The following is a 19486-nucleotide window of genomic DNA, read 5'->3' as shown; positions in this document are numbered from 1 at the left end:
TTTGGTTACTATATAATTCCATATGTGTTATTTCAAAGTTTTGATGTCTTCACTATTATTCTACAATGTAGAAAATAGTAAAAAATAAAGAAAAAACCTTGAATGAGTTGGTGTTATAAACGTTTGACTGGTAGTTTATATGCCATTTGAAGTAAAAGCTATTGAAAAATGTAATAGCTGTAATGGGAGAAATATTTGTAGAAAATCAAAGGGGAGGAATTTTGAAAACATTATCCATCGCACTTGAAACCCATCATACTTGTATGTAGATCTATAGCTCATGGACAGTGAAATATTCATTTATAATCTGGGAACTTCAAAATGTGAATTATAATCTTTGTATCATGGATTAGAGACATCAGTGACTTTGCTACAAGTGATTTAGCTCTAATGGTCATTCAAGTAGGCTACAGGTTGCATACGAGTGAGAATTTTTTTAAATTTTTATTTAACCTTTATTTAACTAGGCAAGTCAGTTCAGAACAAATTCTTATTTACAATGACGGCCTACCTCGGCCAAACCCGGACGATGCTGGGCCAATTGTGCATATATATATATATATATAAAACATATAATTCATAAGTAATAATCAAGATACTTTTTTAATATAAATGTTGTGGGAAAATACTAAATTGGTTTAAGATGTAGTTCATAAAAATAATCTATAAACACCAGGATCGGCTGATTGTTCTTTTAACACAGGCCCTTAGGGTGAGTGCTTTACCCACAATTTTTATTTTACCCTTACTTTTCCAGGTATAAAAGGCTCTGCATGGTCAAGCTGACATCTGAAGTGGCCATATAGCATTTACTGTGATGCAGCATCCAAACTAAAGGACTTTCAAACTTCTTGCGCTTAGCGGAGCAGAGCTATTGTGAAAGAAGTTGTCAAGGAAGCAAATGTGTCTTTATACAGGACTTTCCACTCTCATCTACCATCATCCAATCACGTCAATGCAGAGCTATGTGGAGTTCTCAAAGCCAATTTATACTTGATCTGAAATGTGGTTGTAGGCTTCATATGGAGGGTGTGATGCAATTGTGGAACCTCAGGAGGCATACAGAGGTCAAATCAAGCTCAGTACTGCATCCCCATGCACTTAAAAAAATAATAATAATAACAATGTGGAGAGCTCCATAGCTCTGCATTGACATGATTGGTAAGTGGGGGCGGTACATCCTGTGTCAACACAAACTCCCTTCCGTTACAACTTCCTCAACAATAGCTCTGCTTTGCTAAGAGCAAAAAGTATGAAAGCCCTGTTGTCTGCGGATGCTGCATCCCAGTAAATGCTGTATGGCCACTTCAGTATTTGGATTGACCATTCAGAGACTTTTAGCATTGTTACAAAATTTGGGAGGAGGAGCTCAATTTGGCCTCAGAATGAAATTTCATCACACCCTCTATAGTCTTTATGGAGCCTCTTGACCATGTTTTCAGATCAAGCATAAACTGGCTTGTAAATCACATTTTGACAACCGAACAGAAGGGAGAAGAAAATAAGCTGTAACTTGCTCTCGATCGCCTTCTGATTCTAGATATATCATCCTAGTACCTTGAGATTGGAGATGTTAGTTAGAGCTGCCCGGCCTTTTAAAAAAATTCACAAAATGTGAGTTTACTATTCACAAGAAGCATTGTCTGACGTGAACCATGCCTTGAACAAAAGAGATCTCAGAAGACCCAAGATTAAGAAATGTTGACTTGCATAAAGCTGGAAATGGTTAGAGAAGTATTTCTCAAAGCCTTGATGTTCATCACGGTAAGAAAAATGGTCAATAAATGGAGAAAGTTCAGCGCTGTTGCTACTCTCCTTAGGAGTGGCCGTCCTGCAAAGATGACTGCAAGAGCACCGCGCATAATGCTCAATGAGGTTAAGTAGAATCATAGAGTGTCAGCTAAAGACTTACAGAAATCTCTGGAACATGCTAACATCTCTGTTGAAGAGTTTACGATACGTAAAACACGTAACAAGAATGGTGTTCATAGGAGGACACTGAAGAAGCCACTGCTGTCCAGAAAAAAATATTGCTACACATCTGAAGTTTGTAAAATAGCTTCTGGATGTTTCACAGTGCTACTGGCAAAATATTATTTGGACAGATTAAACTGAAGTTGAGTTGCTTGGAGGGAACACAACACTCTGTATGGAGAAAAAATGCACAGCACACCAACATCAAAACCTCTATTCTAGTATGGTGGTGGGAGCTTCATGGTTTGGGGCTGCATTGCTGCCTCAGGGCCTGGACAGCTTACAATCATTGACGGAAAAATGAATTCCCAAGTTTATCAATACATTTTGCAGGAGAATGTAAGGCTATCTGTCCACCAATTGAAGCTCAACAGAAGTTGGGTGATTCAACAGGACAACAACCCAAAACACAGAAGTAAATCAACGACAGAATGGGGTCAACAGAAGAAAATAGGCCTTCTGGAGAGTCCTGATTGAGATGCTGTGGCATGACATCAAGAGAGCAGTTCACACCAGACATCCCAAGAATATTGCTGAACTGAAACAGTTTTGTAAATAGGAATGGTTCAAAATTCCTCCTGACCATTGTGCAGGTCTGATCAGCAACTACAGAAAAAGTTTGGTTGAGATTATTGCTGCCAAAGGAGGGTCAATCAGTTATTAATTCCAAGGGTTCACATACTTTTTCAACCCTGCACCGTGAATGTTTACACGGTGTGTTCAATAAAGACATGAAAACAATTGTTTGTGTGTTATTAGTTTAAGCAGACTGTTTGTCTATTGTTTTGATTTAGATGAAGATCAGATCAAATTGTATGACCAATTCATGCAGAAGTACAGGTAATTCCAAAGGGTTCACATACTTTTTTTTGCCACTGTATGTAGGCTACCTTTTCATCTGTGTCTGAGTGTCACCTAGGAAACAGGTAACAATGTTGTGATGTTCTAAATGTTATTTTGTAGCAACCAATACGTTTGTATGAGGTCGACAACAACTAGGTCATTTCCCCACCTTTATGCTCTGTCAATGCGGATCAGGGGTCAATTTGATGTTTAGTTCAATAATCTGGCATGGGGCCACACCAGTAGATATTTTAAATCAGGTTTCATCATTATTTTAAGCAGTGCTTGACTTGGTCTGGAGCTGTCTGGAACGCTTCTAATTTTTGGAGAATTGAGTGCCAGCTCCTCTATAAAAACAAAGTAGCCTATAGCTATACACACCGAGGCAAACAAAACTTGATTAAGGCAGGATCTTCATTGAACAGAAATGGAGAGTGGGCATTCATTTCCTGATTCCGATTTGTTCATGTTTATTTGCCTTTAGTCTATGAATATGTGAGTGACAGTAGTAGACTTGTCGAGATTGGGCAGATTGAAAATATCCCCGTTTGAATGGCATGGTGTGCTGTTTCAAATTGTCAAACGAGGGAGGTCATGGAAATTAGTTTAATAATTGTTTTTAATGTAATTCATGAAAGCACACTTCTAAATATGATAAATCAATTATAAAACTGCATATAAGCAGTTATCCGAATGGCCTTTCATTGCATGTCCCGAGTATGCTGCGTGTACGGCTTTGCCGGAGAAGAGTGCGACATTTCAGCAGCAGGTATAAAATAATGACAGACAAACTAGATCGCCAACTCAAGACATAACTTGTAGCAGTTATCTCGCTAGGTAGCTATAGCTAACTAAGCATTAATTTCGTCGTTGCCTTTCCACCGGCACTGTAGAGCCTAACTAAATCTGCACCGTTGGAAAGCTGGCATTCCCCTCTATTAATTAAACGGTAGCCATGTAATTACGACAACGTAAAAATAGAATTAAGAATAGCCTAATGACAATTAGCTTCCTGTGCATAGATCTCCCCTGAAACATTCATTTTTGAGCCTTAAATGTAAACATGTCTAGTTGGATACCTTTCTTTGAAGTAGCCTAATTTATCCATTTTGGTCCCTGATTTATTGAATGAGGGAATACTTTTATAAAAACTAAAGTACTTGGTTGTAATGTTGAAAAAGCCATGTCTGCACACCCAGGAGCTCTCCAGATGGAGGGTTGGCAACATGTGACTTACAATGCAGCTTTGTGTGGGGGGCTAAGTGCCTTGATCAAGGGCACAACGACAGGTGGTAGGTCTACATGGGATCAGACACAGCAATTTCCCAGTGTCAATAATGCTTACTTTTTCACATAGGCTATAATAGTAATGAAAATTTGGTTGAAAGTCATGGGAAAAGTGTATAAACCATTAACAGTGAATAATCATAATAGCATAATGTCATTTGTGAATTTCGGTGAACAAAGTCTAATCGACTGTCTTGGAAAAAGACAGCTCCTGCACTTCTTCCATCCCAAGTCAAGCACTGATTTTTAAGAGATTTAAGCTGGTTCAAATGACCACAGTTATATGTAAGTGTCTCTTCACCAGGGCAGCGGGACAATTCGAATTAAAGGCAGTCAATTCAGGAAGTGAACTTTAAATAAATCTAAATGAGAAAAAACAGCATCTTTTCAATAACTTCTCGGTAAGCTTTTTTTTTATTTTTATTGTTTTTTGAATTTTTTATTGAAATCACTTTCTGAATCAACTGCCTTCAATTCAAATGGACCCCAGACCTGCTCTTCACTCCTGAATCTGAACTGGTTTGTCTTTTTTTCTCAGCAATGTTTGCCCCGCCTGTGTGCGACTTCCACGGCCCTAGCGCTCCTCCAGCCAGTATGTTTGACACCGTGCCAGGATATGAAGGGACGGTGGCCGGGGTTGAAGGTATGTGACCTGAGATCCATGCTCCTAACTCCCTAATAACAAACATGTTGAAAGCCCTTCTCATTATGTTTGACTGTTTACTGTAGGTGGATACCTGCCCCCTCCTATGCCATCTTACCCAGCCCCTCAGCCCCAGCCTGGTCCCGCACAATCAAACTGGAAGTAGGTGTAAAATACAATTGCCAGAATTTTGTCTCGTCATATACATTTTTCTGCATAGCTGTCCTTGCAAACTACATAGGACACACACACACATGCATACATACATACATACATACATACATACATACATACATACATACATACATACATACATACATACATACATACATAGAGTTGAAGTCGGAAGTTTACATACACTTAGGTTGGAGTCATTAACTTGTTTTTCAACCACTCCACAAATTTCTTGTTAATAAACTATAGTTTGGCAAGTCGGTTAGGACATCTACTTTGTGCATGACACAAGTATTTTTTTCCAACAATTGTTTATAGACAGATTATTTCACTTATAATTCACTGTATCACAATTCCAGTGGGTCAGAAGATTACATACACTAAGATGACTGTGCCTTTAAAATTCCAGAAAATTATGTCATGGCTTTAGAAGCTTCTGATAGGCTAATTGACATAATTTGACTCAATTGGAGGTGTACCTGTGGATGTATTTCAAGGCCTACCTTCAAACTCAGTGCCTCTTTGCTTGACATCATGGGAAAATCAAAAGAAATCAGCCAAGACCTCAGAAAAACATTTGTAGACCTCCACAAGTCTGGTTCATCCTTGGGAGCAATTTCCAAATGCCTGAAGGTACCATGTTCATCTGTACAAACAATAGTACGCATGTATAAACACCATGGGACCACGCAGCCGTCATACCGCTCAGGAAATAGACGCGCTCTGTCTCCTAGAGATGAACGTACTTGTGAGAAAAGTGTAAATCAATCCCAGAACAACAGCAAAGAACCTTGTGAAGATGCTGGAGGAAACGGGTACAAAAGTATTTATATCAACAGTAAAACAAGTCCTATATCGACATAGGCTGAAAGGCCGACTCAGCAAGGAAAAAGCCACTGCTCCAAAACCGCCCTAAAAAAGCCAGACAACGGTTTGCAACTGCAAAAGGGAACAAAGATTGTACTTTTTGGAGAAATGTCTTCTGGTCTGATGAAACAACAATAGAACTGTTTGGCCATAATGACCATCGTTATGTTTGGAGGACAAAAGGGGAGGCTTGCAAGCCTAAGAACACCATCCCAACCGTGAAGCATGGGGGTGGCAGCATCATGTTGTGGGGGTGCTTTGCTGCAGGAGGGACTGGTGCACTTCACAAAATAGATGGCATCATGGAAAATGATGTGGATATATTGAAGCAACATCTGAAGACATCAGTCAGGAAGTTAAAGCTTGGTCACAAATGGGTCTTTCAAATGGACAATGACTCCAAGCATACTTCCAAAGTTGTGGCAAATTGGCTTAAGGACAACAAAGTCAAGGTATTGGAGTGGCCATCACAAAGCCTTGACCTCAATCTTATCGAAAATTTGTGGGCAGAACTGAAAAAGCATGTGCAAACAAGGAGGCCTACAAACCTGACTCAGTTACACCAACTCTGATGAGGAATGGGTCAAAATTCACCCATTGTGGGAAGCTTGTGGAAGGCTACCCAAACATTTGACCCAAGTTAAACAATTTAAAGGCAATGCTACTAAATACCAATTGAGTGTATGTGTATGTAAACTTCAGGAATTGTGAAAAACTTGGTATTTGTCTAAGGTGTATGTAATCTTCTGACTTCAACTGTACATACACTGACATTCCTTTATGCTCTTCACATACAGTGCATTCGGAAAGGATTCAGACCCCTTGCCTTTTTCAACATTTTGTTACGTTAGACTTATTCTAAAATGGATTAAAATATATATTTTTCCCATTATCAATCTACACACAATACCTCATAATGACAAAGCAAAAACTGTTTTTTAGAAAATTTAGCAAATTAAGATTCAACAATGAAAAATACAGACCCTTTACACAGTACTTTGTTGAAGTCCTCTTGGGTATGACGCTACAAGCTTGGCACACCTGTATTTGGGGAGTTTCTCCCATTCTTCTCTGCAGATCCTCTCAAGCTCTGTCAGGTTGGATGGGGAGTGTCGCTGCACAGCTATTTTCTGTTCCCTCTAGAGATGCTTGATCGGGTTCAAGTCTGGGCTCTGGCTGGGCCACTCAAGGACATTCAGAGACTTGTCCCGAAGCCACTCCTGCTTTATCTTGGCTGTGTGCTTAGGTTCGTTGTCCTGTTTTAAAGTGAACCTTCACCCAGTCAGAGATCCTGAACACTCTGGAGCAGGTTTTCATCAAGGATCTCTCTGTACTTTGCTCCATTCATCTTTGCATCGATCATGACAAGTCTCCCAGCCCTGCCAATGAAAAACTTCCTCACAGCATGATGCTGCCACCACCATGCTTCACCATAGGGATGATGCCAGGGTTCCTCCAGACGTGACGTTTGGCATTCAGGCCAAAGAGTTCAATCTTGGTCATCAGACCAGAGAATCTTGTTTCTCATGATCTGAGAGTCATTAGGTCCCTTTCGGCAAACTACAAGTGGGATTTTATGTGCCTTTTACTGAGGAGTGGCTTCCGTCTGGCCGCTATATTAAAGGCCTGATTGGTGGAGTGTTGCAGAGATGGTTGTCCTTCTGGAAATGTATCCCATCTCCACAGAGGAACTCTAGAGCTCTGTCAGAGTGATCATGGGATCTTGGTCACCTACCCGACCAAGGCCCTTCTCCCCTGATTGCTCAGTTTGGCCAGGCGGCCAGCTCTAGGAAGAGTCTTAGTGGTTCCAAACTTCTTCCATTTAAGTTTGATGGAGGCCGCTGTGTTCTTGGGGACCTTCAATGCTGCAGAAATGTTTTGGTACCCTTCCCCAGATCAGTACCTCGACACAATCCTGTCAAGGGCCATCTACGGACAATTCCTTCGACCTCATGGCTTGGTTTTTGCTTTGACATGCACTGTCAACTGTGGGACCTTATATAGACAGGTGTGTGCCTTTCCAAATCATGTCCAATCAATTCAATTTACCACAGGTGGACTCCAAAACAGTTGTAGAAACATCTCAAGGATGCTCAATGGAAACATGATGCATCTAAGCTCAATTTCGAGTCTCATAGCAAAATGGTCTGAATACTTATGTAAATAAAGTTCTATATGTTCAATTTTTAATCCATTGGCAAAATTGTTATAAAAAAACTGTTTTTGCATTGTCGTTATGGGGTATTGTGTGTAGATTGAAGTTTTTAAAAAATGTAATCATTTTTAGAATAAGGCTAACAAAATGTGAGAGTCAGTCTGAATACTTTCTGAATGCACTGTATGCTGCTGCTGCTTCTCTCTGTTCATAATCTATGCATTGTCACTTTACCACTCGACTAACCCGTACTAACCTTTACCTCGACTAACCCGTACCCCTGAACATTGACTCGGTACCGGTACCCATTGTATAGAGCTTCATAATTGTTATTTCATTGTGTTTTTATTTTTCCTTTAGTTTATTTTTTTTATTTTATTTTTCTTTTTTTAAAGTCTGCATTGTTGGTTAAGGGCTCGTAAGTATGCATTTCACGGTAAGGTCTACTACACCTGTTGTATTTGGCATGTGACAAATAATGATTGATCTGATCAGCAATGATTCTTATCGGAGTTGGCCCTTGTATTTTATGTTTGCACTGTCTCTGCACACTCACAGGACAAAACACACACATTTATACTGACTCTACATACATGCACACACACTAACATACAATCATAATTTACGCTGCTGATACTCTGTTTATCATATGTCTTAATGCCTAGTAACCTGACCACTATACATATCTACCTCTATGACTCCAGTATCCCTGCACATTGTAATATGGTATTGGAACTGACCCTGTTTATAGCTTATTACTTTCTTGAACTTCAAACTTGAAAACAGATGTATCTTAAGTGATGACAGTTGAACTGAGACTCAATGTGTACACTTTCAATTGTGTAGTTGTCTGACAAATATGTGGTTGTTTTATCCTCCACAGTATCCCATCTATCACTGAAGACACTGCCCGGGAGGCCTTTAGCCAGTATGCCTCCAGTAAGTACTGTTACAGTTCAGCACCAGTTAAGGATGGCGTGATAACCAACATGGAGGCATACAATACATACAGGGTAAGATGAATGTTTTTACTCTGCCCTTTCTGAAAATTGAAGGGTCTTACTGTTAGGCTTTTCTGTTTTTTTTCTTCTCCTGCGCTTCAACTTCCTGTTTAATCACACTTTTTTCAGATCTTTACAGAATTGATGACCTGAGTGAGGGACAAATGAAAACTATTATTCTGTGAATATTTGATCTTGAGTGTTAATGTTGAATATTGACAGCTGTTTAGTTTGGGGTCGAAACTGACTACCTGTGGCCATCTATAATTGCACCCCATGCTCCCCTTTTGAAAGGAGTCCCTTTATTTTGATAAAAGAGTGACAGGCCCAAACCAGAGAATGTGAAAAATATACACTAGATGGCACTAAAGTTTCAAATATAATGTATGTATCACCAACAGTGAAGGAAGGAATTACTCAACTCTTTGTAATATAATATTCCTTATTTTTTTTGCATTCTCAGTATCGCCTGGAAACCTTTAATGAGTCAAGAACCACTGAATGGAGTCAGCAGCCATACAATGGTAACTAATATTGGTGATTCAAATGACCCTATTTATTTGTGTTATTTAAATGTTCAGTTCCACTGTAGAATCTGCATTTATTTATATCTTATTTTTGTATTATTTTCTTTGGTTTAGGTCAGCCAGTGGATGCCTATACCCAATCACCCCCTGGGCCCTGGGATATCCCTGCCAAAGCCCCCACCTTTTTTCAGGATGACAAACAGGTCATAAAAGTTCCCAACACCTCATCTGTCAAGGTATCTATTTCTCTGTTGATTAAAGCATGACAGAAAATATACTGAAAAAATATATGTACAGTACCAATCAAAAGTCTGGACACACCTACTCATTCAAGGGTTTTTCTTTATTATTGACTATTTTCTACATTGTAGAATAATAGTGAAGACATAAACTATGAAATAACACATATGGAATCATGTCGTAATCAAAAAATGATGAAACAAATCAAAATGTATTTAATAGTTTAGATTCTTCAAAGTAGCCACCCTTTGCCTTGGTGACACCTTTGCACAATCTTGGCATTCCCTCAACCAGCTTTTCTAACAGTCTTGAAGGAGTTCCCACATATGCTAAACACTTGTTGGCTGCTTTTCCTTCAGTCTGCAGTTCAACTCATCTCAAACCTTCTCAATTGGGTTGAGGGTGGGTGATTGTGGAGGCCAGGTTATCTGATGTGGCACTAAATCACTTTTCTTCTTGGTCAAATAGTCCTTGCACAGCCTGGAGGTGTGTTTTGGGTCATTGTCCTGTTGAAAAGAAAAATACAGTCCCGCGAAGCACAAACCAGATGGGATGGCGTATCGATGCAGAATGCTGTGGTAGCCATGGTGGTTACGTGTGCCTTGAATTCTAAATAAATCACTGACAGTGTCACCAGCAAAGCACCGTCACATCTCCTTCTCCATTCTCCACGGTGGGAACTACACATGCGGAGATCGTCTGTTTACCTACTCTGCGTCTCACAAAGACATGGCGGTTGGGAACCAGAAATCTCAAATTTGGACTCATCAGACCAAAGGACAGATTTCCACCGGTCTAATGTCCATTGCTTGTGTTTCTTGGCCCAAGCAAGTCTCTTTTTATTTGTATCCTTTAGTAGTGGTTTCTTTACAGCAATTCGATCATGAAGGCCTGATTTCACGCAGTCTCCTCTGAACAGCTGATGATGAGATGTCTGTTACTTGAACTCTTATTTGGGCTGCAATCTGAGGTGCTGTTAACTCTAATGAACTGGTCATCTGCAGCAGAGACAAATCTGGATCTTTCTTTCCTGTGGTGTCGTCATGACAGCCAGTTTCATCATAGTGCTTGAAGGTTTTTGTGACTGCACTTGAAGAAATTCTTGAAATTTTCCACATTGACTGACCTTCATATCTTAAAGGACTGCTGATCTTTTTGCTTATTTGAGCTGTACTTGCCATAATATGGACTTGGTCTTTTACCAAATAGGTCTATTTTCTGTACCTCTACCTTGTCACAACACAACTGATTGGCTCAAACACATTAAGAAGGAAAGGAATTCTACAAATGAACTTGAAATGCATTCCAGGTGACTACCTCATGAAGCTGTTTGAGAGAATGCCAAGAGTGTGCAAAGCTGTCAAGGCAAAGCGTGGCTACTTTGAAGAATCCCAAATATAAAATATATTTTGATTTGTTTAGCACTTTTTTGGTTACTACATGATTCCATATTTCATAGTTTTGATGTCTTCAGAATTATTCTACATTGTAGAAAATTGTAAAAAAAATAAAAATAAAAACCTTGAATGAGTAGGTGTGTCCAAACGTTTGACTGGTCCTGCATATAAAGTTGAAGTAGGAAGTTTACATACACATTAGCCAAATACATTTAAACATTTTAATCCTAGTAAAAATTCCCTGTCTTGGGTCAGTTAGAATCACCACTTTATTTTAAGAATGTGAAATGTCAGAAAAATTGTAGAGAGAATGATTTATTTCAGCTTTTATTTCTTTCATCACATTCCCAGTGGGTCAGAAGTTTACATACACTCAATTAGTATTTGGTAGCATTGCCTTTAAATTGTTTAACTTGGGCCAAACATTTTGAGTAGCCTTCCACAAGCTTCCCACAATAATTTGGGTGAATTTTGGTCCAGTCCTCCTGACAGAGCTGGTGTAACTGAGTCAGGTTTGTTGGTCTCCTTGCACGCACCCGCTTTTTCAGTTCTGCCCACACATTTTCTATGGGATTGAGGTCAGGGCTTTGTGATGGCCACTCCAATACCTTGACTTTGTTGGAAGTATGCTTGGGGTCATTGTCCATTTTGAAGACCCATTTGTGACCAAGCTTTAACTTCCTGACTGATGTCTTGAGATGTTGCTTCAATATATCCACATCATTTTCCATGATGCCATCTATTTTGTGAAGTGCACCAGTCCCTCCTGCAGCAAAGCACCCCCACAACATGATGCTGCCACCCCCGTGCTTCATGGTTGGGATGGTGTTCTTCGGCTTGCAAGCCTCACCCTTTTCCTCTAAACATAACATTATTATGGCCAAACAGTTCTATTTTTGTTTCATCAGACCAGAGGACATTTCTCCAAAAAGTACGATCTTTGTCCCCATTTGCAGTTGCAAACCGTTGTCTGGCTTTTTTTATGGCGGTTTTGGAGCATTGGCTTCTTCCTTGCTGGGCAGCCTTTCAGGTTATGTCGATAAAGAACTCATTTCACTGTGGGTATAGATACTTTTGTACCTGTTGCCTCCATTATCTTCACAAGGTCCTTTGCTGTTGTTCTGGGATTGAGTTGCACATTTTGCACCGAAATACGTTCATCTCTCGGACACAGAACGCGTCTTCTTCCTGAGCGGTATGATGGCTGCGTGGTCCCATGGTGTTTATACTTGCGTACTATTGTTTATACAGATGAACATGGTACTTTCAGGCATTTGGAAATTGCTCCCAAGGAAGAACCAGACTTGTGGAGATCTACAAAAAAATAATTCTGATGTCTTGGCTGATTTCTTTAGCTTTTCCCATGATGTCAAGCAAAGAGGCACTGAGTTTGAAGGTACGCCTTGAAATACATCCACAAGTACACCTCCAATTGACTCAAGTGATGTCAATTAGCCTATCAGAAGCTTCTAAAGCCATGACATAATTTTCTGGAATTTTCCAAGCTGTTTAAAGGCACAGTCAACTTAGTGTATGTAAACGTTGACCCACTGGAATTGTGATACAGTGAAATAATCTGTCTGTAAACAATTGTTGGCTAAATTACTTGTGTCATGCACAAAGTAGATGTCCTAACCAACTTGCCAAAACTATAGTTTGTTAACAAGAAATGTGTGGAGTAGTTGATAAAGAGTTTTAACGACTCCAACCTAAGTGTATGTAAACTTCTGACTTCAAGTGTATGTAAACTTCTGACTTCAAGTGTATGAAGTCGTCTGATGCCTGTCGTCCGCATTGGAAATACACAGTATTTTCCTAACACATCGTACCATTTTAATTTATTTTGTATAACCTGTTCTGAATAAAATATTAATGTCTGAAATGATTAAATATGCCTTTTTATAAACTGTAATTTCATCAATAGAACTGTCATACCTGTTTGGGGATGGGAAGAACTCCCTGCAAAGAATGTGCCGGAGTTGGTAATGTAAGTGTCAATATTAAGTTAAATAAAAAGTATGAGCTGGCGCACGCACACCTCACCAATAAATCCACTATAATTGAGAATTGCAATAAGCATTTTTCTACGTCTGGCCGTGCTTTCCACCTGGCTACCCCTACCCCTACCCCGGTCTACAGCTCTGCACTCCCCACAGCAACTCACTCAAGCCTCCCCGATTTCTCCTTCACCCAAATCCAGATAGCTGATGTTCTAAAAGAGCTGCAAAATCTGGACCCCTACAAATCACCCGGGCTAGACAATCTGGACCCTCTCTCTCTAAAATGACCTGCCAAAATTGTTGCAACCCCTATCACTAGCCTGTTCAACCTCTCTTTCGTATCGTCTGAGATTCCCAAAGATTGGGAAGCTGCCGCGGGAGACACTCTAGACCCTAACTGCTACAGACCTATATCTAATCTTCCCTGCCTTTTTAAGGTCTTCGAAAGCCAAGTTAACAAACAAATTACCGATAATTTTGAATCCCACCATACCTTCTCCGCTATTTAATCTGGTTTCAGAGCTGGTCATGGGTGCACCTCAGCCACGCTCAAGGTCCTAAATGATATCATAACTGCCATGGATAAAAGACATTACTATGCAGCCGTATTCATCAACCTGGCCATGACTTTCGACTCTGTCAATCACCACATTCTTATTGGCAGACTCAACAGCCTTGGTTTCTAAAATGATTGCCTCGCCTGGTTTACCAACTTCTTCTCTGATAGAGTTCAGTGTGTCAAATCGGAGGGCCTGTTGTCCGGACCTCTGGCAGTCTATGGGGGTGCCACAGGGTTCAATCTCGGGCCGACTCTCTTCTCTGTATACATCAATGATGTCGCTCTTGCTGCTTGTCATTTTCTGATCCACCTACACGCAGACGACACCATTCTGTATACTTCTGGCCTTTCTTTGGACACTGTGTTAACTAACCTCCAGATGAGCTTCAATGCCATACAACTCTCCTTCCGTGGCTTCCAACTGCTCTTAAATGCAAGAAAAACTAAATGCATGCTCTTCAACCGATCACTGCCCACACCTGCCCGCTCGTCTAGCATCACTACTCTGGACGGCTCTGACTTAGAATATGTGGATAACTTCAAATACCTTGGTGTCTGGTTCGACTGTAAACTCTCCTTCCAGACTCTCCATCTCTAATCCAAAATTAAATCTATAATCGGCTTCCTATTTCGCAACAAAGCATCCTTCACTCATACTGCCAAACATACCCTCGTAAAACTGAACATCCTGCCGATCCTCGACTTTGGCGATGTCATTTAGAAAATATCTCTCCAACACTCTACTCAACAAATTGGATGCAGTCTATCACAGTGCCATCTGTTTTATCACCAAAGCCCCATATACTACCCACCACTGCGACCTGTACGCTCTCGTTGGCTGGCCCTCGCTTCACTCTTGTCGCCAAACCCACTGGCTCCAGCTCATCTACAAGTCTCTGCTAGGTAAAGATCCACCTTATCTCAGCTCACTGGTCACCATAGCAGCACCCACTCGTAGCACGCGCTCCAGCAGGTATATCCCACTGGTCACGCTCCAAAGCCAATTCTTCATCTGGCCACCTTTCCTTCCAGTTGTCTGCTGCCAATGACTGTAACGAACTGCAAAAATCACTGACGCTGGAGACTAATATCTCCCTCACTAGCTTTACGCACCAGCTGTCAGCACAGCTCACTGCACCTGTACATAGCCAATCTGTAAACCGCCCATCCAACTACCTCATCCCCATACTGTATTTATTTATTTATCTTGCTCCTTTGCACCCCAGTATCTCTACTTGCACATTCATCTTCTGCACATCTACCATTCCAGTGTTTAATTGCTATATTGTAATTACTTTCGCCACCATGGCCTATTTATTGCCTTACCTCCCTTATCTTACCTCATTTGCACTCACTGTATATAGACTTTTTTTTCTTCTACTGTATTATTGACTGTATGTTTCTTTATTCAATGTGTAACTTTGTGTTGTTGTATATGTCGAACTGCTATGCTTTATCTTGGCCAGGTCACAGTTGCAAATTAGAACTTGTTCTCAACTAGCCTACCTGGTTAAATAAAGGTGAAATAAAAACAAATGTTGGTGAAGGTGCTTCCTAACGGCGAGTAAACTATAGGCTATAAAAAAATAAAATAAAGGGAGTCCCACACTCTATATACAAACTCCTAGTAATTTAATGGGTAAACCAAACCACCAACGATTCGGCATCACTGTGCATTCTTCAGGTTGATGTCATGAATGCTTGAACCAGGTTATGTAGACAAACATTGCAATTAGTGCAACCAATGACCAATAGTGAGGGATGTCATACACTAGATGACCAAAAGTATATGGATAGTGGACACCTGCTCGTTGAACATCTCATTCCAAAATCATGGGCAATAATATGAGGTTGGTCCCGCCTTTGCTGCTCTAACATCCTCAACTCTTCTGGGAAGAGTTTCTACTAGATGTTGGGACTTTCTTCCATTCAGCCACAATTAGTGAAGTCGGGAACTTATTGTTTATGCCTTGCTCGCAGTCGGCATTCCAATTCGATGGGGTTGAGATCGGGGCTCTGTGTAGGCCAATTGTGTATGGGGGCATTTTCATGCTGAAACAGGAAAGGGCCTTACTGAAACTGTTGCCACAAAGCCATATAGTGTAACTGTTCAAATAATTGTGAAACATAATTAGATATTATACATAGTATCATCAGTATACATTATTTTAATTTCATATACATATTTAATTGTTTTCATTTCATCTTTGTTACATGTAATCTTTTTGTTCAACTGTAATGCACAATTACTATTATCAACAAAGGGAACATCTTGGGTTTCACGCTGATAAACTGTAGAAAGAATATGTTAATTTAGAAGAATTGTTCATTAAAAATGGGACTAATTCATAAAAATGGGCCTGAGGTCAAAGTCAATTGTGTTTTTAGAGAGGAGATTCAGTAGGCCTCACTCTCCTTTTGTCTTGCATGAGAACACCGCTAAACAAGGATTTTTCGGCCTGGGTGTCTGAAAATATATATTTTTGTAGTGCTGTTAAACGGCATATGAGCCACATTTGTAGGTCCCAAGAGTGTCTAAGTGGGCAGGTCAGATCTCACTAGGCTGTCCCCAATATTGCTGCCATGCTTGTACCAGTGGGGGTTCATTGAATAGGTGTGCAATTATTTTGTCTGATTGCAGAATATGCCAATTCTTTTATCTAAACACTTGGTGATACTTAGACCAAAAGACTGTTGCGTTTTGTTTTTCTTCTTTGGTTTTGTTTTTAGAAATTCCTCTCTTGGTTTTTGGGATATTGTCATCATTGCATCATCAAGAGTTTTGTCCTTGTAGCCTCTCATTTCAAATTTGTCTGTCATTTTCTTAGTATTGTTGCCAACATTTGACTGTTGAGGGGCCTCCCGAGTGGCGCAGTGGTCTACGCAGTGCCACTAGAGATTCTGGGCTCGAGTCCAGGCTCTGTCATAGCTAGCCACGACCGGGAGACCCATGGGGCTGTGCACAATTGGCCCAGCACAATAAGCATCATCATTATTTTTATAGTACTTCTATGGAAGAGATACATAGATGTTTTTTTGTGCTCTGGGAAGGATTCATTCTAAATTAATTCCAAACGTGGGTAAATGAGATTACTGAATATCTCAATTGCACCCTGCAGACTGATAAGAGAAAAATAAACTATCTGGAACATCAAAGAGAATGATGCATTACATACAAAGCCCACAGACCGCAACACCCTGCTACGCGTGGAGAGTATGCATCCCCTTCCCATGAAGAATGATTTACCATATAGCCAGTTGTGCAGGATTAAAACACATTTTTGGCCAACAGTCAGATTATTATTTTATATTTTGTCCCTATTTCGTGGTATCCTCATTTTTAGTTACAGTCTTGTCTCCCGTACAATGCCCGCTTAACCCAGAAGCCAGCCGCACCAATGTGTCGGGGGAAACACTGAACACCTGGCAACTGTGTCAGCATGCACTGCGCCCGGCCCGCCACAGGAGTCGCTAGTGCACGATGGGACAAGTACATCCCTGCCAGCCAAACCCTCCCCTAACCCGGACGACGCTGGGTCAATTGTGCGCCGCCCCATGGGTCTTCCGTTTGCGGCCGGCTGCAACAGAGCCTGGACTCTAACCAGGATCTCTAGTGGACTCTTTATTTTTTTTTTTTTATAGCCGACAATATTAAGTTACGATAGTTCACAGTTGCATTGCAGCCTTGGTAACAATGTAAAAAAAAAAGAAGATAATTCAATATTTTGACTACTGAATTAACTGCACCTTCACATTAACTAAACTACTAGTTACTTTCAGTTTGAATGAATGTGATTCTCTCTTTGTTCATTCTAACTGTCACAAACAATAGCCTAAACAATTCATCTGTGGTGTTGTCACTTGGTGCTCTATAAAGTGTACGCTGTGTTATTTCCTTGTTTTATCACCGCTTCCAGAAAATCTGCTGGGTGTGCAATGGAGCTGGTAACCGTAGTAGTGGTGATCAATGCCATCATTGCCAAGGGAGGGCAAGGGTCAAGTAAGTATGTTATGCACTCTATTTATCAGCTTTTAAACACAGGTCATTTAAAATCAAATATGGGGAAAATAAATTGTTTAGCTATAGTACAGTGTTTGTATTTCAGTCATTTCCCTATGGCCTCTCAGGGACTTGGGTGGTGTGGTTGACCTGTTGTTTATCTCATCAGTTGCAGGCATTGTCATGGTCAAGGGTCAAGGGAGTGTGAGACCTGTAAAGGCAAACGACAGCTTTTGGTCTTCATCAACCTCAAGGTTATATGGTGAGTGAGTGCTGGTGTTAGCTCAGCATTTTTCAACTGAATAACAGTATGTGTCATACATTATATGCACTAGATCCAGTAGACATCTGCATCTACATCTGCTTCCTTTGTATGATTAACTAGAATGTTTATTGCTTATCTTCAACTTTAACTTAATTTCCTCTAATTCTGTATCCACACTTACTAGGACTAATAATCTTGACGACTACATTGTGGAACAGTCGAGTGGTTTGCATGTGGTCAACCTGAGCAAGGTGTCCGGGCAGGAAATGTTTAGGGACGCTCAGTACATGGTAAAAACAAAAGTCATATTTTTATATGACATCAGTCTGCATGAAATGAAGATATTTGGTGATGTATGTGAGACAATGGGTTTTTCCTATCAGTTTTTATCCTTTGTCGTGTAGGTTTACCCAGTGATGGGGTTCCCAGACTCTAATGTGGTGCGTGCTGCAGAGCGTTTAGTGAGGGAGCACCAAGCCAGGTTCTCTCAGGCCTCACGCATTCTACAACAGGTACAGACATTTTTTTCCCCACACCTCATGATTCAAATAACAACTCCTTCTTTACATGAAGTATCTTATTATGCTGGAAGATTGTTTGTGCATTTGCTTGTTCGAAGTTGAAAAGGTTTGTCATGGTATTTGGCTTATTTTAATAACAGAATCCTCTCTCGCACTCGCTCTCCCTTTGCAGCGCCAGACCATTGAGTTGATTCCTGTCACCAAGGTGACCTACAAATGGAAGGGAGACTCACACATTTACTTTGTCTATGGAAATGAGTTCAAAGTCAGCGCTGATAACTACCCAGCTACCTGTTGCTGCACAGTAATGTAACCCAGATTTGCTTCAGAGGAAGACATTGCTTTGATTATATTGAATATGACTCTGTGTTCTAAAGAATGTGATTATAAAGGAGTTTATGGTGGCAGACTGTCAATCAGGCAATTTGCTATGTCATTAAACAAATGCATGAATTTTTTGAATATTTGTATTTTCTACTTGCAAAAAACCCACACTTTTTGTGAAATAGACATGGATGTAATACAATTTCCACAGGAGTCATTGGGGACCACACAGACCCTAGGATGAACCTACTGGGCACACACTGGTTGAATCAATGTTGTTTCCACATATTTTCAATGAAATTGAACCAATGTGGAATAAACGTCTGTGCCCAGTGGGAATAAGTGAAAATGGAAGAGTGGCTGTAATGTATAATGTACTGAAACCTATGCGATAGTTCTGTCATTTGTGAACATGTCTGCTAATTTGTACTCTTTTTCATTAATGTATACAACAAATATCTGTGTGATTGATGTTAAATGGAAGGCTGAATATCATTCCCATTGTATGTTAAACTATTTTCTTCTAGATATATCACCTTACAAAACAGAAATATGAACATTGATACAATTTAATGAAATAACCATATTGGGGGAATAACCGGACATATCTTGAGTGTTTTCTAATCCATTAATATTTGTTGTATAAATAAAGGATTTCATACTGTGTTTTGTGATGATCAAATCTTGGTTTATCTCGGCCCTGTTTCCG

General features: G+C 40.2%; 1 protein-coding gene across 2 annotated transcripts in view; it reads left to right on the top strand.

The window, feature by feature from the left end:
* Positions 1 to 19443, top strand: part of ssuh2rs1 (ssu-2 homolog, related sequence 1) — a 28078-nt gene extending 8635 nt beyond the window's left edge. For both annotated transcript variants that reach the window (XM_035738136.2, XM_035738135.2), the window contains 11 exons: positions 4643 to 4747; positions 4834 to 4909; positions 8827 to 8956; positions 9408 to 9468; positions 9586 to 9707; positions 13033 to 13095; positions 17585 to 17667; positions 17837 to 17929; positions 18117 to 18222; positions 18337 to 18444; positions 18626 to 19443. In XM_035738136.2, the coding sequence (XP_035594029.1) occupies positions 4643 to 4747; positions 4834 to 4909; positions 8827 to 8956; positions 9408 to 9468; positions 9586 to 9707; positions 13033 to 13095; positions 17585 to 17667; positions 17837 to 17929; positions 18117 to 18222; positions 18337 to 18444; positions 18626 to 18766 (1088 nt within the window). In that variant the 3' untranslated portion in view covers positions 18767 to 19443. The remainder of the gene's footprint in view (positions 1 to 4642; positions 4748 to 4833; positions 4910 to 8826; positions 8957 to 9407; positions 9469 to 9585; positions 9708 to 13032; positions 13096 to 17584; positions 17668 to 17836; positions 17930 to 18116; positions 18223 to 18336; positions 18445 to 18625) is intronic.
* Positions 19444 to 19486: the final 43 nt, after the last annotated feature.

The sequence above is a fragment of the Oncorhynchus keta genome, chromosome 27 (genome assembly GCF_023373465.1).
Source record: "Oncorhynchus keta strain PuntledgeMale-10-30-2019 chromosome 27, Oket_V2, whole genome shotgun sequence".
In the NCBI taxonomy this organism is placed as follows: domain Eukaryota; kingdom Metazoa; phylum Chordata; class Actinopteri; order Salmoniformes; family Salmonidae; genus Oncorhynchus; species Oncorhynchus keta.
Note: the sequence above shows the minus strand (reverse complement) of the source record. Positions and strands in the feature narration are given on the sequence as shown.